This window comes from Cololabis saira, chromosome 2, assembly GCF_033807715.1.
Source record: "Cololabis saira isolate AMF1-May2022 chromosome 2, fColSai1.1, whole genome shotgun sequence".
NCBI classification, from domain to species: domain Eukaryota; kingdom Metazoa; phylum Chordata; class Actinopteri; order Beloniformes; family Belonidae; genus Cololabis; species Cololabis saira.
Genome location: NC_084588.1, coordinates 22426321 through 22448428, shown reverse-complemented (window position 1 = coordinate 22448428; position 22108 = coordinate 22426321). Strand labels below are relative to the sequence as shown.

At 40.4% G+C, this 22108-nt stretch overlaps 2 protein-coding genes across 2 annotated transcripts in view; one reads left to right on the top strand and one right to left on the bottom strand.

Moving 5' to 3' along the window:
* The first annotated feature begins 2443 nt into the window (after positions 1-2443).
* Positions 2444-9469, top strand: marchf7 (membrane-associated ring finger (C3HC4) 7). The gene is made up of 11 exons (XM_061741009.1): positions 2444-2479; positions 4183-4397; positions 5341-5484; positions 5606-5777; positions 6130-6318; positions 6436-7567; positions 7772-7941; positions 8040-8143; positions 8278-8382; positions 8607-8655; positions 8813-9469. Exons 2-11 carry the CDS (start codon positions 4197-4199, stop codon positions 8890-8892), a joined length of 2346 nt encoding a protein of 781 aa, XP_061596993.1. The 5' UTR covers positions 2444-2479; positions 4183-4196; the 3' UTR covers positions 8893-9469.
* A 4497-nt stretch (positions 9470-13966) lies between these two features.
* ly75 (lymphocyte antigen 75) overlaps positions 13967-22108 on the bottom strand; it is a 34149-nt gene continuing 26007 nt past the window's right edge. The window contains exons 23-35 of the mRNA XM_061740984.1: positions 21888-22048; positions 21523-21652; positions 20885-21105; positions 20607-20769; positions 19390-19554; positions 19161-19283; positions 18214-18399; positions 17871-18091; positions 17526-17733; positions 17212-17373; positions 16553-16669; positions 15451-15645; positions 13967-15135 (exon numbers count right to left, since the gene is read on the bottom strand). Of these exons, the coding sequence (XP_061596968.1) occupies positions 14963-15135; positions 15451-15645; positions 16553-16669; positions 17212-17373; positions 17526-17733; positions 17871-18091; positions 18214-18399; positions 19161-19283; positions 19390-19554; positions 20607-20769; positions 20885-21105; positions 21523-21652; positions 21888-22048 (2225 nt within the window). The 3' untranslated portion in view covers positions 13967-14962. The remainder of the gene's footprint in view (positions 15136-15450; positions 15646-16552; positions 16670-17211; positions 17374-17525; positions 17734-17870; positions 18092-18213; positions 18400-19160; positions 19284-19389; positions 19555-20606; positions 20770-20884; positions 21106-21522; positions 21653-21887; positions 22049-22108) is intronic.

The following is a 22108-nucleotide window of genomic DNA, read 5'->3' as shown; positions in this document are numbered from 1 at the left end:
TGAAAAGTAAAACTCTATTTTAGCTGTTGTTGACTTGTTCTAATTCCATAGACTTAATTTTGTTGCTATGTGTTTAGTTGTGAGATGTTAACACAATACGGTGTGATCCATGAAGCAGCAGGACTTTTTTTTAGGTCTATAGACACTGATCGTAATAGTGCAATTTGAGTCCCTTCACTTTAAAGCTAGACTACTCAACTCTGATGTGGAAAAAGAAAACCAAATAAAGTTTGAGACAGTAAATGTAAACATTTTAAGATATTTCTAATATCATATTTGTACTAGGGGACCACACTGTGTGCTTGCATAATCACAGACACTTTTATGGTTGTGTAGCTACTTTTTACATGAAATAACATTCTTAACACAGACTGTAAATATTACTTGACAGACTAGGAAGGCAAATGTTGCAAATGGGCAAAACAAACAGCCCAGGGAAGCTGACTGGAACATGGCCAAATGATCAAAGTTAGCGTGGCTACCAGACCTTCAGCTGATCCATGCCGGAGGAGCTGGAGAGCTGTTCATGAACGACAATGTCCTGTCTCAGATGTTGTTTTGGTGGCGAAAGCAGAAGTGACTGTTTTCGCCACCAAAACTGAAGCTCATGCTGGGTTGGTACAGACTACCAACTGCCTTGCTATGCTCGGTAGCATGACAATGGCTAATGAGGAAATAATGATGATGACTACACATTGGCTAAGCCTGGACTGTTGTGTAGGGTGGGAAGGGAAAAATCGAGCACTGGCATGGCTGTGTCCAACTGGACTCTCAGCAGTCTGATCAGTACTTATCCATGATAGACCCTCCTATTTGATTTCTTGCTTGTGTTGTTCTCTCAGATGTAAGTCGCTTTGGATACAAGCGTCTGCTAAATGACAGTAGTAGTGGTAGTAGTAGTAGTAGTAGTAAGCCAAATGCTAATCATATGGAGGTGCCCGTGTTATAAATAGACTGAACTAGGCTGTAAATATGTTTTTTGTTCTGCTGTTTAATTGGGCGCTTTGACAAGAGAATCAGTGGAAATTGACTCGCTTTGAGAGCCAGCCCCCAGTGATCAGTTAATGAATTACAATTTTTGTCACTTCTGTGTTGGCTTAAACCCAGAAAGATTACTGGTGTTTGACTTGGTACTGTGGCAAAAAATGAGAACATGTTTGATTACTTGCACCACATTTTATTACTTTTTTTAATGCCATTGTTTGGATCACAACATTGAGATAGTTCCTGTTAAGATAAAGAACAAACACAACTGTTCGATGATTTATTTCAAATTCTTATTTAAATTTTTCAATTTTAATTCAATTTTATTTATATAGCGTCTATTACAACAGAAGTTGTCTCTAGGCGCTTTCCAGAGACCCAGAACATGACCCCCGAGCAATTATTACATAAACATAATATAAACAATGGCAGATTAAAACTCCCCTAGTGGGAGAAAAACCTTAAGCCAAACAGTGGCAAGGAAAAACTCTGATAAGTAATAATAATAATAATAATAATAATAATAATAATAATAATAATAATAATAATAATATTATATTATTATATCTATGCAATATCTATGCAATATCTGTCTGTCTACCTCACACACATTCTACCTGCTTTTTTTGCACTGTTTTTTTTCTTTTGCACTACTTTTACTTCCATTGCAATGTACTGTATACTGTTTATATTTTGTAATTATATATATTTTTTAATTTTTACTTTTTTTTACCCCTCCCCTGCATGTGTGTTAAGTGTACTGCTGCTAAACAAGTGAGTTTCCCCATTGAGGGAGAAATAAAGGATTATCTTATCTTATCTTATCTTATCTTATCTTATCTTATCTTATCTTAATAATACTGTAATACATAATAATACAACAGAACTGCATAATAATAATAATAATAATAATAATAATAATAATAATAATAATAATAATAATAATAATAATAATAATAATAATAATAATAATAATAATAATACACAGAATCATACATCCTTGATAATAAGCCAGTCTGTCAATTAAAATAAAAAAATGAAAAAATGAAATGACTATTTTCAGCTCCATGACTGTGTTGGCGATCTCTGAGGAACCCGTTTACAGACTGAAATGCAGCCACAACGACGTCTCAGTAGTGAATAATCTTTCAAAAATGAAAAAACATCGTTCTTTGGCAATTTGGCAAAGGGATGATGAGCAGCGGTAGAAAAGTGTTTTTATGTGGCCTTGGTCTAAACTAAAGCCTGAATTATGGTTCCGCGTTAAATCGACGCAGAGTCTACGCCGTAGGATTCAGCGTAGCCTACGGTTGGCGTTGGTGTAACGCGGAACCATAAATCAGCCTTAACAGTGGGATGAACCTACTGCACAGACCGGTCCGTGAACGCACCGCTGTAGCCTCGCCCCCGGGCAGCGCGTCACGGTGACGTCACCGCGTCACCTTCAGCAGAGTGAAAACAGCCGCTAGCGCAGCCGCATCCTCCTGCACGGAAGGTGAGCGCAAATCATCCACACGCACAGTTTGTTGTGTTTGCTTTATGTAATTCCCCCACTTTGTGCCGAGAATTACTCAAACGAACGGCAGTCAATGTTCGCCTGACATTAATTGCATGAAATGTTAGGGGTTAAGGAAAACCAGCTAGCCGCGGAAGCTAACCGAGCTGTCATCCGCCGTTGCTGGGTGTTATTGATCGATTAAAAAATAGGTAATAACCTTCTATTACCGCCTCTGGGGGCAGGTAAATTGGCAGCGACGAGGTTGTTGACACAAAACGTACTTTTCTTCCCCATCTGAAGCCTGAATTATGGTTCCGCGTTTAAATCGACGCCGTACCCTACGCCGTAGTCTACGCCGTAGCCCACGGCGTAGTATGCCGTAGGCTCTGCGTTGGTGTAACGCGGAACCATAAATCAGTCTTTACTCCATCTCAATCCCAGGGCGTCGCCTGATCAGGATAACATGTTTTTGTGGCACCTGGATTTAAATATTCAATTTTCTATGCTCTGTTTTCTTTAAGTAGGCACTTAATTGTATGTTTTGAATAAATGTGCAGGATCTCTACGTGTTTCCGTGTATAGTTTTTAAGGAGGTTGGAGTTTGTTTTTGTCTTGAATTTCATCACCACGAGTGATACTAGAGTATTAATTTAGGTCATCATGACCCAACGCTTGAAACACCTTTCTCTCTAGGAAAAGATGTTTCTAAACATCGTCTCAATAACCTTTTGATGTGAATACGTTGTTTTTTTTAAATAATTAAATAGGCTGTAATGAAAGTGGTGCAGATAAGACACAAATATGAAACGTTTGAACTAGTAATGAACCACATCACTGTGCAAAAATGTATTATAGTTAGACTTTCTTGCCTTCCTAGGTCTTCTTGAAACATTTTTTGTCATTTAATGATGATAATCCAGTTAGATTTTTCTTGGATTATGTTGTGTTTTGGTCATAGAGTACATTGCTACCCTTTTTAAATGAAATAGTTTTGGCCATATTTACTATACATCATCCAGCCTGACAACCTGGTGGCGATCCAAGCTATAATTGACCACAGGTGTTGTAGTTTGCGTCGTCAGTCCACTAGGGAGTAGCTCTGCTGGACCAGCTCATGTCAAACTCTCAAGCACCAAATCAAGTCATCTGGCTCTGATGATCTTTCATTTCTTAGGGTTACCTGTAAAATATCTGAAATAACTTAACTATTCACTATCATGCTGCCATATATTAGATTAACATAATTTTAAGAGAATCTTGCTGATGTACGCCTTATCCAACAGTAAGACTTGGTCGTGTCATGTTCATGTGACAGAGTTCATAGTCCCAAATATAGGCACGGTAACTTTGATACCTAGTCCAGGAAGCAACATGCTGGCTTGTTTTTAGTGTTTACAGATGCAGACACGTGTGCCCCATCAACAAATCAAACGTGCAAGCTCACTTCCCCACCAAGCCTTGTTATCGAACGGACTGAGAAGTCAGACAGCTCAGCAGTCTTTGCAGTGAAGTGTAGAGATCCTGTCTGGTGACTGAGTTTGGAGTAATGGAAACGCTTATGAGAAAGCCAACCCCCTGTTTACTCCTCTGAGCTTTCAAATACACAAGCAGTTTTTCGATAGTGCTTTCTGATAACAACGCATCTTTTGAAAGGAGAATAATTTTTTATTTTTTATTTTTTCCAATCTTGAATTTACAAGGTTCGAGGCGATTCATGATGGACTCCAGGTCTCGCAGACTTCCTTTTTGCCTATCTGGCTCAAGGTCCTCCTACTCAACCAGTCCAACAGTGTCCTCATCTTTGGGCTCCAGCAGGGAGACAGTGCTAAGTAATGACCGCTTCCCAAGGGTATCATCATCATCATTATCATCATCATCTTCTTCAACAACTTACAAAGCAGACGTGGACAGACAGGTAAGCAGATGACGCACCCAACAGAGTGGTTTTACAGAAATGATTAAAGGCTTTGAATCAAACACATAATTGCCGTTTTATATGCAGTGCACTCCATCCTCTGAAAGATTGCCCAAATTATTTGTAATCAACAATAATTTATGGCACCAATTTTTGAGTTTTTATTGTGTGACATTTACAGTTTCATATGGCATTGACGGTGTTGAATGGAAAAGTGTTTGTATTGGGTGGATCAAACAATTCAGACCAACTACAACACTTCCTGTCCCTCTCATAGCATTTCTGATGACCTTTTAGTGTATTGTAGAGAGAGGGACCTTTCAAATTAGCTATTTTCTCACATGTTCTTTTGGGAGCATGATACAGTAGCTGAATACGCATATCAGGGTTGCAACAGCCGACACTTTGGAGGTCTTTTTATAGGACAGCCTAGATTCCTTGTGTGTATTTAAAGTCCTGCCTCTCATCAAGGTCCGTTTCAGAAGATTGTGTTACTATTTGCCAGCGCCCTTTTTCTGGTCGATCCCTATTTTGTTTTTTCACAAGATCAGGGTTGTTGGGTGGAACAAACACCCAGTTATAAATAGTAGTTAGATTAGCACAGACTCTGTTTATTTACTGGAAATACTAGTATTGTTTACAACCTTTTTTATACCCCCCCTTACCACAGCTTGGATAACATGATTGATTACCTGAAATCCATCCAGGAATGTTGACGAGTATATAGTGGATGTGTCGATTTGTAAAACGGATACAAAAACACGTTGACTCTGCACCAACCTGCTCACTGCATGTGGTTTTTTTAGTATTCTTTTTGGAGTATTTTTTGCATCCACGTGTCATGCTTATGCTTGTAGAACTGAGGTTTGAAACGCGATAAATGAAACCACTTTGGAACAAACAGGAGCACAGACTGACAATGTGTGATTTCCTTCTTTTGAAGAGTTCTCGTTTTCTGAGCTCGTCAAGAGATTACAGCAGTTCTGACTCCCGCAGCCCCAGCTGGAAGCTGCCATCTCTGGCGTCGTCCAACAGATCTTACGGGCGCCCGTGGGCTGAGTCATCTCTCAGCACCAGGAGCAAACTGGTACTGAAGTTAATTCTCTCATTTCTGTTCACAGCAGGCAATGATATAATTGGTAAATAGTTTAAGGACTGTTGCTGAACAGAGGTCAATTCAAGAGGAATTATTGTATTTGTTGTTTCAGACGGATTCTGATGGGAGATTTGGGATCTGCTCGGGGATTTTGAATGCCAATGATGATGCTGATTCTAAAAGGGCCAAACTTTCGTACACCAACAGAGGACTGTACTCAAGAACAGCTGGCACATCGGTTACAGGATCCACTTATTACAATAATGGCCTCAGCAGTAGCAGAGGTATGCAGTAATAACTCCTCAAGGTCACACAAAACAAAACAAGATAAAAAAAGATCAGAGGATAGGTTCAATTTTCTAATATGCACAATTTTTGTCCGATACTGGAAGGACATGAGACGTTGTGGCTTTATTTCAGTCTGTAAACGGGTTTCTCAGAGATTGCCAACACAATCATGGAGCTGAAAATTGTAATTTCCTTTTTTAATTGACAGACTAGCTTATTATTAAGGATGTATGATTCTGTGTGTTTATTATTCTTATTATTATTGTCATTATGCAGTTCTGTTGTATGTCATCAGTATTAGAACTTGAAATAAATCATTGAACAGTTGTTTGTTCTTTATCTGAACAGGAACAGGTGAAACCAAAAGTAGCTTACTTGATTCATCATGGAGCTCATGCCGTTTACTGTCGCGACCATCATCATCATCCTCTTCAAAGCCACTGCTGTCAAGGAGAGAGGAAGAGCCGAAAAATGAGCCTCGTCTGTCAAATTTAGGAGAAAGAAGAGTCCGGACTCCTGGATTGGTTTCATCATCGTGTAGGCATATTTGTTTTTAATCACACATGTATAATATGCACACCGCACACAACCTAAGTGTGCAATTAAACCCAGGTACTTCTACATCCGTTTTATTTATTTCTTCCTTTATTTCAGATCAAACAGACAGAGTAATGTCCACATATGCACAAGGAGCCCGCCCTAAGGAAACAAGCTACACTCCTTCTTTTTCCTCCTCCACAACGAGAGCAAGCTCACTGAATCGCCACATATCATCTTCTACTTCTCAGCGGACCTCTCCTTTGGTGCAGGATTACAGCAGCAGGAAAACAACCCCTTTGAACGGCTCATCCTCTTTCCACTCATCTCATCAACGGGCAGGACATCCTGACTCCTCCATTTCCTCCTCCTACTCCTCCCACACCCCCTGGTACTCCTCTTCCCGTGCCAGATCAGAAGCGGTGCCTCCGAGGGCGGTCCCTGAAAGTGCAGAGCCAGAGGGCCGTACCTCCACGCGGCGCCTTTTGTCCCGTCTCTTTTCCAGACGATCCAGCCAAGATTCTTCAAGTGGATCTTCCAGTTTTCGCTCCCTTGACGATGACAGTCCATCAACTAGTGGGGAGTCCGTGGACAGTGATGAAGGAACCAGGATATCAAACGTAGACCCGGACATTCAAGGCCCAGAGACGACGTTGGGCAGCCTCAGGAGTCATCGATCATACCTCTCTCCTATCCAGGAAAACAGGGACCGGTATAGCCGCGGCCCGCCTCGGCCCAGGTTGGCGTTGTGGAGAGAGCCTGGCAGTAGTAATGGGAGCAGCAGCGGAGGAGGAGGCTCTTCTGGGATCTCTTCCACTTTCCGTGGCCGCTGCCCTCCCCTCCTCTCTCGCCTCAGAAGACATGCCAGGGAAGGGAGCGCAAATTCACCCTCAAGCTCGGGAGAAAGTTCCAGCGATCCACACCCCTTACTGAGACGGTGGGATGAGCATAACGCATCAAAGGATGATGATTATGAAGATGACGAGGAGGAGGAGGATGATGATGATGATGACGAAGAGGAGGAGGGAGCAGCTGGTGCTGAGGCAACTGGTCATGGTTGCAGGCTAGAGGATGAAACATTACCTGAACTTGAAGATGGCTCAATCACATACTCACTACGTCGCAGAGTCGGGTTATTTGAAAATATTTCAGGTTCTGTGGGTCCGTTGGGAGGCGTTGAGAGCCAGCTGGAAGGCCCAAAGACCATTTCCAACAGGGATCAGGAAAAGCTTCGCATGATCAAGGAGAGGTAAAAGGATATTATTTCCCTACAATTATACATTTCCTTTATTTATTTTTGTCTCAAAGTACAGTTGAGGCAACTTCACCCCAACTGTTAATTTTCCTCTCTGTCTTTTCTATTCAGAATTCATTAGCTGGACTTTGAAACAGAATATTTACACATATACACTGTATTATGAGTGTTGATAAACGTTTTTGCTTCGTGCTGCAGACTGCTGCTGGAGGAATCTGATGAAGAAGAGGGAGACCTGTGCCGAATTTGCCAGATGGGGGAGGAGTCTTCTTCCAATCCCCTGATCCAGCCTTGCCGCTGTATGGGCAGTCTGCAGTACGTCCACCAGGACTGCATCAAGAGATGGCTTCGCTCCAAAATTGGCTCGGGTAAACACAAGTCTGATATGGTGGATGCTTTTATCTAAATTGTCTAAGACTGAAGATTAGATTTATTTATTTTTTCCTTTTGTCATCTTATCCTTCAGGCACAAACCTTGAGGCCATCACAACATGTGAGCTCTGCAAGGAGAAGCTACGCTTGAACATTGACAACTTTGATATTCAGGAGTTGTACAGGGCACACGTGCAAGTGAGTATTGTACACGTGTAACCTAGTATAGTGAAATATGCATTTAAGAAAAACAATAACGTCTTTCTTTTTGTCAACATGCAATGGAAACAAAAGCTGAAACATTTCTGAAAGGTGCTTTTCTTACTCTACAGTCAGAATATGACGAGTTCATCAGCAGTGGCCTCTATCTAGTGGTGCTGCTACATTTCTGTGAGCAGAGGTTCTCAGATGTCCTTGGAGCAGTCGATGCAGCTGGGGTGAGGAAGTGCATGCGTGTACAGACACATTTACCTGCAGGACTAAACTCGTTATTCTCTCCATCAACTCGGGCTCCAGGAGCCATTTGCTTTATTGTGAGGTTACACTTCACTTTACAGTACATGTGCAAACGTCCTCAATAACTAACCTGCAAAGTTTACAATGTTTAAGTGTTAAAATTGTGTAAGTCATGAAAAAAGACAGGTTCTCCTTTTCTCACCAGTTATTCAACCTGGTGAGAACTCTTCATGAACACATGGACAATCTTGAAAGTATGTCGTCCCCTTCTCCTTTCTTGGCTCCTGTTGCACGAACACTTTCACTTGTGTTTTTACAGCTATGTTGCAGCTCAGTGAACGTTACATGACTTCATGTTTTAAAAATGTTTGCATGACATGACTTTACAGTTTCTATATCGTTACATTGCAGTTCCCCGTGGGGAAAGCGACGAGGAGGTTCAGGACAACAGGCCGTCTGTGGACTTTTCTGACCTGGAGGATGATCTTTAAGAGGAGTACAAATAATGCAAACTTGGTGGTGGGGTAACCAAAAAAAAAACAATGGCTCATATGATCTGCCATTTGGTGGCTCACTCAGTTTTTGCACATGCTTGACAGTGTGATGTGAAGCGCGACGGCAGTGAGAGATGCCAAATGCACAGAACATTTTCCACTTTGTTGCAGGTGGCTTTCATAGATATGCAAACTTGGAATTAACTGATGTACATGTTGTTGATGCCCACATGATTTCTGTTTTACTGATGGTGCACTTTATTCAACCATAAATTAAAAAAATGCAAGTCTTTCTAATGGTTATACCACAAGTGCATTTAATTGTAAGTGAGAGACGACAATGGCGAGTGATTTGGATGTAAATTGTGATGGAAAGACGATGTTTTTAGCACAGAATATTAAAAAGTGGTGGTCATTCCTCATCTGTTTTTTTTTTTTTTCTTTCTTTTTTTTTTCTGAATTTTCCAAGCGGAAAAAGCGACCACTTAACCCCTTGACCCTCATGTTTCATAAATGCTTGTAGAAACTGGTTTCGTGCTTTTAAGTTTGGAAATAAAGATTGATCGACTGAAAACTGCCTCAAAGTCTCCCTGTTATAAACACTAAGTTACTCAGTGATGGCTCTGGTTTAAAATGGGTGGTAAAGAGTCAATTCATGTATTTCTATACACATCTTGAAATGTAAAATTATTCTTTATTTAGCCAAGGAAACTACGTCTAAATATGAAGGGAATATTCCAGATTTGTCAAAAAAGCAAATGACTTAGAAATGGCTCTATTAAGCAGCGGGGACTGGATTCCCAAGAACTTCCTGCTACAAGTGTCAGTTTAATGGGAAACTTTTCCAATAAGTAGATAAACCAACCATTGCAGTCTTTAACTTAAAGGAGACACTTTGTTCTAAAAAGTCACACTTGGATCAGAATTCCTCAGTGATATGTTTTAACACCTGATGGCAGTTTTATGTGATTGATTCGCTCAATGCTACTTCACCCATCTCTTCTGGAAGTCGTGAAATTTTTGTTGCATCTATTGTACCAACAACTTCCAAGGTACAAAAACATGCAGCATAATGCGAAGTTAAGTGGAGATAAAGGTGCAGGGGCTTGATGATTGTACTCTGATCTGGTTCCTGTGAGGTCCCAGTACTTTGGTCCACTTTGCATTATTTGAGACCTAGGTCACATTTAATTAACAAAAATTGAGGCCTATGACACCTGGGTCAGCTACCTTAATTATTTTCCTCTGATACAAAGAATTAGATTGATTACTTTGGATTTAACTTTCAAGCAGTACTAACTAATGCAAAAGAAACTGCCTCTGGACATTGTTGGATAGGCACAACTGGAGAAAGGATGTGATGTAGGCAGAGAGACGGGGAGGCTAGGATCAACAAAAGACTGCACGGTGGAGCAGGGACGCTGGTGAAGCACTGCTGTTGGTTTTGCAGTAAAACTTGTTCACAGTTCTGCAGCAATCTTGGTTGCTTTTGAAACCCCTGTACAAGTCATGGCATAAAACCTCCCTGCTGTTATTGGTTCGGTACGTTCTGTACCAGTGGTAATGGATGTGAAAGGGAGTACCACCAAACCTAGGTGCTGTGAGGGACATAATTCTAAATTAGCTTTCATATACATACAACTGGAAATGTATCCACTCACATATACAACTAAAAATGTGCTCTCAGATACTACTGAAACGCTCTTACACAAACTAGTGAAATCTGCTCATATATACAGTTGAAAAATGTTCCCTCATACACACACTGGTGGAATCCTCTCACAAACACAACTGAAAATCCTCTCACACACTGGTGAAAATTTCAGTTGAAACGGTTAGCGCAATGTTTTTTTTTTACCAGCAATTATTTTGATAGCTTGATAGAGCAATGTCTTCTCAGCACAAAAACACTTAACCCCTGTAAATAAATGGGAATGGCTCAAATTTAACATTAGAAAAATGTGTATCCCCACAAAGGTAAAAAGCAGGCTTTTTCAAAGAGACATGTGATATAAGCTTGTAATCCACACAGAGAAGAATAATGGGTCTCCAATTATCTAAAGATAGTTTGTCTTTGTTAGGTTTGGGTATAAGTGTGATTATGCCGTGTTTCATAGTTGGAGACATAGTCGAGTTGCTTATACATTCCTTAAAGGCATCATGAATCAAATCTCTAATTTCAGTCCAAAAATGTTTTAAAAATTCCGTTGTCTGGGCCAGGTGACTTTCCAACAGGCATCTGTGAGATAGCTGTGTCTAGCTCTGCTAAAGTGATTTCAGCTTCTGTTATCATTTTAAAGTTATCGTAAATTTTTGGGGTCCAGCCTTTTATCGAGTCCAAGAAAGTGTTTGAATCTTGATTAGAAAACCTAGAGCTATATAAATAAATGGGAACGGCTCAAATTTAACATTTAATTTAACCTTGATATTTAACTTCATATGGAGAAACAAAACCCATTATCTACGTAAATCGCAACTAATCAGAGGATATGAAAATGGTTTATGCCAGGGAAGCCATGGAATTTGAATCGGTTGTTGCAGCTTTTAGAGTCAAATGGTTGAAAGAATGCATCTCTCATCCTCAATCTATATGGTACCACATTCCTTACTATTTAATAAAATTGGAGGGATTACTCTATTGCTTAAATGTGATTTTGAAGTATCTAAGCTTCCTGGTAAATTATCTAACTTCCACAAACAAGCATTACTATTTGGTAAGATGTTATTTACCCATAATTTCTCACCTCACAATTCCATAATATGGAATAACAGGGTTATTACCATTTATAGAAAATCTTTGTTTAAGACTACAACAATGGTCTCACTTTTGTTTATGATTTACTGAACTCTGATGGATTATTGCTGTCCTTCGAATGTTTTAAAAGGAAATTTAACATATCTATTTCAAGAAAAGGATATGACTAAATCTGCAAGGCAATTCCCATTCCTTTACTTTGCTTAAGGACTTCTTTCCTGCCTTGACCTCAGCGGCTGCCTTTTCCATCTCCTCAAAGGATGCTTTGCCCCAGGTTGTCTTTCTGGTGTACTTTCTTGGCATTATGGCTTCTCTACAATGGTTATAACATAAATAATAAAACAAATGTTTTATTTATTTTTTAATTACTTTAAAATACCTTTCAGACTGAACTGAACTTCTTAACTTCATGATGCGGTGAAGTGACACATGTATCACTTTACCTCAAACCATTTGTCTCATTTTACCCCACAGTCACCTTTTTAGAAAAAAACACCCTCTGTAGCATTTCAGGTTAATCTCAACGAGCATCAATCACACCGTGTTATATAATGGTAGTTCATGAACATGGATGATATAAGTTTTTCTATCTGAATCAATTTGTTTTGACACAATCGTTGATTAAGTTGACAGGAAGAAATTTTACTTTTACATGCAAAAAACATATTTTTATCAAAAAAGCATGCTTACCAAATCACCATGAGGTTCTTTTCTTCATAGCCAGTGGGAAATGGGAGGGGCTTGAAAACATGATGGTCACTTGACCACAAATGTGTACCTTAGCAACCAAACATCGCTGCATTGCATTGTGGGTGGATAGCACAATGCAATCCACCCACATCTCACATCTCACGAGCGAGGGGGGGGGGGGTTGTAGTCTCTGCTGAAGCTGATATATTATTAAGTAAAGTTGTTGGTTCAGTCAGAGTTGTTTTGGGCTGCTGAGAAGACTTTGCTCTATCAAGCAATCAGAATAACTGCCGGTAAAAAAAAAAAAAATTGTGCTAACCAACCCACTTCCGTTTCAACTGAAATTTTCAGTTGTGTTTGTGAGAGGATTTCACCAGTGTGTGCATGAGGGAACATTTTTCAACTGTATACAGTATATGAGCAGATTTTTACGGAGCCCCTGTGGTAACATTTGAAAAAAATTAAATAATGCGTGGCCACGCATAAATAACTCGTGGCCACGCATTAATATCTCGTGGCCACGAGTTATTAATGCGTGGCCACCCGTTATTTTATTTTTTTCAAATGTCACATGTTATTACTACACTCGCCATGACAATACTCTTGCTCTCTAATATAAATAGACTATAATTACCGTTATTAATGATGAATAACCATGCCAGCAAGGAAGTTGGATCCACGAAGTCCAGACAGTAGGTTATAATGCCATCCATGAGTCAAATAATGCGTGGGCACGAGATACATAATGCGTGGCCAAGCATTGATTATCTCGTGGCCACGACAAGTTATTAATGCGTGGCCACGCATTATTTTATTTTTTTCAAATGTCACCAGAGGGGCTCCGTACATTTCACTAGTTTGTGTAAAAGCGTTTCAGCAGTATCTGTGAACACATTTCAGTTGTATATGTGAGTGGATACATTTCCAGTTGTTTGTATAAGAGCATTTCCCCTGTGTGTATGAGAGATTTCACAAGTGAGTGTGAGAGGTTTTCTGTATAGTGTGTAAAAGGGTTGGATTTCATATGTGTTTATGAACGCTAATTCAGAATTATGTCCCTCACGGCACCTCATATATTTTGTGAGTAACATCTTTCACAACGTGAATAGATTTGGCTGGCCAGGCGGCAGAACACAGGCCCTTTAAACACTGACAAAATGAAATATATAAAACTACGCACAATCACAGTGAAGAAGTTTTCAAAGAAAGGCAATTTTATTAAAGTTAGCATACCTGATTTAAGCTTACAAACCTGTGTAGCAGTGATGTCAAAATGAAAAAAAAGAAGCATAGTTTGCAACTTCATGAGTTTGTTAACAAGCCAGGTTGAGGCAGATTCTCAAGGAGATCTCAGGGTTTTTACATTCAAACGACTCAGAGCATCTTTGGTTCAATCTCAGTTATAAAAACACATATTTACAAAGCATTTACAGCAAACAACAGTGCAATCTGAACACCTGTGAAAACTTCGTCATGCTGTAGGAACTGAATCCCCTCAACAAACTAAAGTGCGATCTTGATCAGTAGTTAAGTGCATAGATAAGTCAGATTCACGTGAATAAATTACACAGACGGGTGTCTGATCCATCTTGAGGCTCAGACGGTCTCCGACACTCTTAAAGTTGATCTTCGTGTTTTTCTTTCGTGACCTGACAAACCTACTATAAGGCATAATTAAAATTACAGAAAAAGTAATGAATAAAAACCCGTTCACTGAGGATGTAGGAAGGCACTGTCCGAGACGAAGGGGACTGGCTACAAAAAAGGCAAAGTCCAGCTGAAATTACAGGTGTATCCTTCTTTAAGCAAAGTGTAATCTCAGTTTTATTGTGCTTTGAAACGTTTTTTTTTTTTTTTAAATGATCGCCCGGAATTCAGTCCAATAAACTGGAGCTTAGAGTCACAGTTAGAGTCTAATAAAGAAAACCAAGCACTAAAGGGCTTCATAAAGCTTGCAATAACATGTAGACTTATTAGGCGTCTGGCTGTGTCATGCATATTTGAAGGGTGGAACTACTTGGATATAAAACACGTGAAGTGAAGGACAGCAGGTAATCTTGTATTTTCAGGCACTTGTTATGTTCAGAGTGTCGTTTGCCAAATTTAAATCCTTCAACAGTCTAGTTTGATCAACCGTACATAAAATAAAAAAACATAACGGCACAGTTTGATTCTGATAGTGTAAAGCCACTCATGTCAGTGCAATTAGACCCTCTAAGACTTTTTTTTTTTTGGGGGGGGGGGGTCTAAGACAGATCAGGTTGTGTATCTCTGTGAATCAACTCAGAACATCACCTTTGTCATTGATGAACATTTGGCAGAATAAGTTCAAGCATTAGCATTAGATCTTCTTACTAAAAAACTAAACAAAGAAAAGGTCTGAAGTAACCCAAATTAAGAACCTTTGGCAGCTATTCACAACTTTCAAAACAATATATACAGTTTTACACCCAATTATAGAAAATTTTCTGGCTTAAGCAGGAAAATAAATAACCCAACAACAGGACAATAAAAAAACAATTTAAAAAGGGAGGGAGGGCATCCATGTCCACTCAATTGAGAAGTAAAATGCACGTGAGGCAGGCATATTAATACTCCCTGAGGCTGATTACTACTACAAGCTCAGTCAGCGTCTATTATACTGGTGGCGTCCAGGTCGTCGAGGGTCCTCTCGTAGCGGATCGTGGACGTGAAGTGGGACTTTTTCTTCTTGTAGACCACGAAGCCGATGGCCAGAAGCAGAGCGATGAAGACCACGATGAAGAGACCCAGTGCCACAGGACTCCCTGAAGACTCTTGAGGGCCAAGAGAGAGGTTTGTTTTTAGAGTTTTTTCTTTTCCTGCACTAAGCTCCCCATTTAGGACGGGGTAAATAATCTCAAGAATATTAGGGTGAAAATATGCAAAATCAGAAATACATTTAAGCACAAAAAGGGAGAACTGTGGTAACGACATGAACTGAATGTTGCACGTAAAGTGGAGTTTGTTTTCTGTCCTGACATGCAGTGTCGCAGGTCCACGTCTTTCTAAAAAGGTCCCAGTTTGACTTTGGTGGACTCCAACAGACATATAGACACATCTATTTGAAATAGTCTATTAGCCACACTCACTTGATTGGGTTTTGCAGACAACACGACTGCTGGTGGATTTGCAGCTGACCATATTCCAGACTCCACCATCTCCGGCCATCATGACGGGACAGCGGGCCTCCGACAGCTTCCCAGAAACATCATTAGATGGAGGTTCACCAGATTTCCAGTTAACATATTCGAGAGGTAAACCATCCTGCCAGGAAATGGGCTGGTCTGAGACAGACAAGACCGTGGTGAAAGAGAGGGGAGAGAAGGAAATATTACCTCAACACATACCGGATGTCTCAAATTCACAAAAAAATAAACAGCTGTTTGTTTGGGGTCTCTTAAGAGTATAGGCCCCTGTAGGTCTCAGCTGCCCATAACGGTTTAGCCCAACAGGGTATGCAAGTATCGATTGTGGAATTTAAAGGAGCTTGAGGCCGGATTGTGGCAAGATTTATGAAAAAAATCTGTATACATTTTAAGTTTTCTAGTAATAATGTCAGATGAAGCGTTCCAAACCCAAAAGAATGAGCCCTCTAGTGTATCTCTCCGTTGCCTTGAACAGGCTGTGTGCTGCAAAATGTGCTGCAATTCGGTCCCGAATTTCCCGCGCTGTCCTGCGGATGTGACGTCACATGACGCTGCATGCGCGTTCTCCCCGTTCTCCCGTGCCGGCTTCACTGTTGGCTGCAGTACCCCCAACGGCCGTCGTGGTGAAGGGTGGCGCTAGAGAGTCTAATTTCTTAAAAGGAGCCTCAAGCTCCTTTAAATAACAAATCAGTTGAAGATTATGCTTATTAGATAAAAATACCAGAGAAAACCTTTGTCTTGTTTCATTTGAATTTTGTCATTTTCATACGTTTCCTGCTTTATCGGGCCAGATAAATCTTGTCTCTATTTTTGTAGCAAAATAACCAATAGTATACTCACCATTTAATGTTTTTCTATCTCTTCCTTTTATTCTTTATATGTTAGCCACAACTTAGAATTAAAACTGGATTCACTGCTTTCACTCACAAAAAAGACTTCAAACTGTTTGTAAACGTTAATATAATAGGCTTATATTTTCAGTTATAGTAATACAATGAACTTGAAAATTATTTCCCCCCTGTAGTTTGTATTGAAATGTTTTTACCTTGAGAATCAAGTTTCATGTCAAGCCACAGTCGACTGGTGATGAGAGGGTTATCGGTGACGTACTTCGCCAAGAAGTCATTCTCCTCTTTGGTTTGGACGGTCAGCAGCTGAGCATCTGTCAGAGAGACAAACAAATGGTAGACTGCAGTCTGGAGAAGTGTCTGGAGTTATCTGTGGTAGAAGAAGAGCTTAGAGACAGTCCAGAGGAGGATCTACCAGATGCTTGTGAGACCAGCCCTGCTATGTGGTTTGGAGACAGCAGCAAGAGACAGGAAGCAGAGATGAAGATGTTAAGCTTTTCTCTTGGGACTGACAAGGATGGATAAGGATTTAGAATGAGCACGTTAGGAATAGCCAGGGTTAGATGCCTTGGAGATAGAGCAAAAAAGGCTACATAAAGTGACACATAAAGAGGAGCGCTGGTGAATATGTTGGTGACATGAAGCTGTCAGACAGGAGAAAAAGGAGAACACCAACAAGGAGATGTTGGATGTGTTGAAGGAGGATATGGAGCTAGTTGGTGTGGAAGCAACAGAAGAAGATTCAGAAGACGGGGTGAAATGGAAATGTTTGATCTGCTTCAGTGGAGCGAAAAGAAAAAACTACGTTTGAACCTGCACCCGTTTGAAAACAGCCTCCTAAAAGCTGAACGCTCACCTAATTTCTGGCAAATGGCCCCGGCCTGCTCCATGCTGTAGACGCTGTAGTTGTAGAAGCTCATGTCAAAGGCGTAGCAGTGATCCTGATGCTGAACCCACTTGGACGGTCCACTGCTCTGAGGGCAGTGGCTGGACTCTGCGGTCGGATTCACTGCAGCTCCTTTATAACACGAGAACATCACGGAGAACAGTCAAGGGAAGTAACAGGTAGATGTTCTACTTTTACACACTGCTACAGCTTTGCAATGATGTGCCAAATCATACGTTTTTGCACACTGGATTGTTTCTACAGAAAGCAGGTCGTAGTCTCACTTTGGTAAGCGTTGGTGATGGTGGTGGTGTAGCAGATGGCGCCTTCTTTCACAGCAGAGCAGCCGGTTCTCACCCAGGTTCCAGAGAAGTTTACAAAAACGCAGCTGGCCTCCAGCTGCCCCGAGCTGGAGCTCGCTTGTGAATCAGAGATGGTGGAAGTGTAGTTACATGTTGTTCCGTCAGACCACTCATACTCCGAACCACCGGACTGCAAAGAGAAAGATGCCGTTAACATGTTGTGAAATCGGGAGAGCAGCATTATGATGCACAAGCCTCATAAAGCCAAGCTCCTAAGCTATGTTCATTTTTAAATATGCTTAGAAGTTGGTTGCACAAAATTCTTACATGGTTTGACAGGCCAATCCAGAGCGGGAAGCCATCGGTTTTGATGATACGCTTGATATGTGCATCATGCTCGAAGTCGTGGATACTAGCTAAGTGACCACCAAGTTTACCGCACTCTTCTAGAGCCTGGTACCAGTTCAGCTTTCTTTTCACTAACTTATATGTTAAGGTGCCGTACTGCTGAAGATCCTCCGGTGAACGGAAGTACTCCTTTTTGGATTCTTTGAGAGAAGGATTTAAAAGACATAACATCATTTCAGCATCAAATTTAAATTAAGATAATAAAAAAAAAAGAAGATGGACAAAATCTTCTGATTCATGATGTGAGGCGGGGCGTACTGACCATACTCCAGCTTGCAGGTCACAATCGACCGTTGTCTGAACTGTGGGTAGATGTTTTTGTCTGTAACAAGTATCCAGTTGCCATCGGTGGTGATGCCAGCCATGAACGGCCCGTTGATATCCGGTCTGCCTCCGGGCCATTTGGAATATTGGACCATTGTTCCATCGTACCACTTTGTTTGGTTATCTGAAGCACAATAAAAACAGACACATTCATTCATTCATACACTCAATAACGCTCCTATACAAGCCCCAGTACGTCATACCTCTAACTGCTAATGCTAATAAAACAAAAATCATCCGATGTATCAGCAGACTGGAACAAAAAAAAAAGTGTAATTTGAGGAATCTTCCCTTAAAATAGTGTACAGAATAATGCATTATTAATCCCTAGAAGTGAATAATATTTCAGATAAACAGCTAAAAAAAAATCAATCAAGCTATAAAAATAACAACAGCAGTTCCTTCTCCTTAAGAGTTAGTCTTGAACATGCTCTAGCAGACACACCTCAGTAAAACACAATACCTATATCTCTGATATTTGTCCCTGTAAGCGCTCCAAGCTCAACCATTTTATGTGCCAGACCATCACCCTCAATCAAAAACACCTCCTTACTGCTTATTTGCTTCTGCTTTGCATTAGCCAATATCTGCTATTGAACTTTTCTGGAATTTGAGGTTTCACTCGAAGCATTAGCTGGGCTTTTTGAAAGCTTCACCAGCTCCTTGTGACAAAAAACTAAATAAAACGAACAAACAACAAACAAATAAACAGAACAAACTTACTACTATCATGGTTACCCTTCATACAAGTCCCAGAAGATCTAGTAGAAAATTATTTAAGCCGGAAAGAATCCAAAAATAAAAATAAAATCCTAATAAACTGCAAAGGAAAACTATTATGGAAAAACTAAAGAAATGTACACTGATTCACGATACAACACCCACCGTTTTCATCTTGGAACAGACCCAGCCAGACAAACTGCACCAAGGATTTAAAGGGTACCAGCTGACCCCTGATGAACTCGTTCTCCTCGTCGTCTCTGATGGTTAGGATCTCTGCATCTGCATCTGAACCATGAATACACCATCATGAGCAGCTGTAGCAACACCAGTTTGGTACAGAAGGTTTCTGGATAAGACCTCGACATGAAAACGCGTGTCAAATGTCTCTTACGAAGTCTCTTGCATGTATCCTGAACGTGGCCGCTGTTAAAGGCTTCCCATCTGGATCCCACCAGCTGTAAGGTGTAGCAGTTGTTCCTCCAGGGGATCCAGTTTGGGCCTTTAATATTATGAGGGCACTTAACAGCAACATCCTCTGGTGTGTTGATGATCTCCCCTGCAATACATTTGTTTGCATTTATTCTCAGTTTAAAAGAAAGAAAAAAACAACACACAATGATAATACTGGAGATAGCATGAGCAACTCTTAGAAATAGGACATTTATAGAGGAGATGAACGCTGTAAAATGTTCAGCTCACAAGACAGCAGAACCAGTAATATCCCTTAGAAGTCCTTTCAATCAAGATGTAAAGTTCATTATGGCCAACAAAAACTGAAACTTGCTGATTGGTTTTTCGTGTTTTTTTTAATAAATGTATCTTTTTATAAAAACATTAACGTGTCAACATTCGTGCTTTTATTGAGGTGAACATAAAACAGAAGCGGTTTATTGCAGTAAATCATAAACAGTTTTGTCAAAGTTCATGAGCAGATTGTTGAACCTCATTACAAATGTGTTAAACAGCCCATGCAGGGATGGATCTGGTTCCCAAGTGTCCAAGTCCCACATTCCTAAAACCAGTGAAGAAGGTCAATCTTCAATGAGAAGTAAGTTCCAGAGGATGTGAAACCTCTAAAACTTTCACATCGCAGAATCAGAAGAATAAATATATTCATGTATATATAAGATATATAGTATTCAAGGATCAATAACAACAAAAAGGAACTAATTGTTGTTAAATTACTGTGTCAAAAAGTTAAAAGTAACTAAATAAATCATACCAGGTTTGTGCTGGGTTGATTTTTGTTTCTCCCTGTGAATATTTGCATACTTGGTTTTATCAACCTCCAACTCGACATCCACCACATATCACCTGAGCTTTAGGTCAAGATTTGAGCTGAGCTTTAGTTAGAGACCCAGACCAAAAAAAGAAATAAAGAGGTTTCTAAATTTCCTCCTCTAACTGATATAACAGCCTGTTCCCAGCATCAAGGATTTTATTTTCTCTTTTTTATATGTTTTTGCATTTCCTAGAAAACCTTTGGTCAATATGCTGTTGTTTTTTTTTTCCTTGCACTTCTTTTTTTCTCTAAAATGTACATTTTGGCTTTGAGTAGGACCGGACAAAACAAGACAAGGAAACAAAATCGACATCCCGCCTACTCACTGTGTGGTTTGTGGCAGATGGCTCCTCTCATCTGCGTCTCGCAATCTGTGGCTTTCCAGAAGCCGTCGGTGTCGAGGTAAACGCAGGAGCCGCTGGCGGGTTCAGTAGACCAGCGACTGAACACCGTGTGGCTGTGGTCGGTCCAGCGGTAGTGGAGTCCATCCTGAACAAGAGACGCAGTTAAAAAAACAGAGAAAAGGTGAACTGAAATGAAGGCCTTTTTATCTCCTTCTTCTTCTTCTTCTTCTTCTTCTTCCTCCTCCCTTGGCCTTACTTACGTCTTCACTGAAGAGGCCGATCCACATGGGCGTCTGTGCGCGGCTCACGTGGACAGTGAGGGTGGACTGTACGATGGTATCTGGCACACTGGCCAGATCCATGTCTTTAGCCATGCACTGCTGCACGGCCTCAAACCAGGAGAGATTCTGGGCAACCAGCAGGAAAGTATGGTTGTTCACAGTGAAAGGATCCATGGGGATGGTGGGCTCCTCCACTTTATCTAAAAAGGAGAATGATCATTTTAAATAAAAAGAGGGAAAAAACCTATCCTGACATTAGTTGCAGGAAATGGTGAGAGAAGGAGGATGATATTTTTATTAGTTTTTACGAGTATTATTATCAGTTTTAATGGCCCAGCTTTAGTTTTTATATGTTTTGAATTGTTGTGAAACACTTTGGTAAATTTTCAGTTTTTTAAATGTGCTGTAAAAAGAAACATTGATTGATTTATTGACTGACGCGCATGAATGATCCCCTCCCGTCCTGGAACATGAATGTGGCCGTTAGGCACTTTAACCCAAAAGAGGCTGAGCTTGTTTTCGGCTCTAAATTATAAATGAATAAACAAAATCTCAACCACTTAGTCAGGAAAAATCACTTTAGTCTCTGAATTTAAGTGGTGGAAGTAAGAAATCACCTGCATAGTGTTGGCAAATGCCCACATTTCTGGAGTGGGCACAAGACGAATAGTCCCAAGTCCCCAGCATGTCAGAGCTGGGATTGTGGAGCAAGTATGCACACATGTCCAAACTCTCTGCATCCCATTTCTATGAAAAAAAAGAAGAAAGAACAATGAACATTTTCAAAAGCAACCTTCTTTTGGTAGTTTGAAGTATGTTTTTTTATTTATTTATTTATTTATTGAGGCTACAACTGTGCTTCTCTGATGTTGAAGACAGTAACATGTAACAACTTGTACTATTGTCTTATTTTAATCTCTTCAAACATGTAAAACCACTTCTCTGTTTATACAACTATGAAATAACAGTTGGAGGAACTTACGTTGATTTTTATGGCCTTGTGCATGCCCAGGAGCAGGGGGTTAAAATTGATGTAGTCAACCGGGGACTCGTCCACCCACACAGGGTCACTTTGCTGGATCTTCAGGCCAATCCAAATGTTTCGCATGTCACTCAAAGTTGGCAAGAGGGTGTTGATGAAGTCTAAAAAAGAGAAACACGCATAATCAAACATGGACACGTTAAGCCAGGTGGAAAAAGGTG

Bases quoted from the DNA above. Each gene is read 5' to 3' on its own strand.
- marchf7 (XM_061741009.1), top strand. From the start codon at position 4,197: ATGATGGACTCCAGGTCTCGCAGACTTCCTTTTTGCCTATCTGGCTCA. The intron at 5,778-6,129 runs GTATGCAGTAAT...TTATCTGAACAG, and splicing joins TGGCCTCAGCAGTAGCAGAG to GAACAGGTGAAACCAAAAGT. The intron at 7,568-7,771 runs GTAAAAGGATAT...TTCGTGCTGCAG, and splicing joins CTTCGCATGATCAAGGAGAG to ACTGCTGCTGGAGGAATCTG.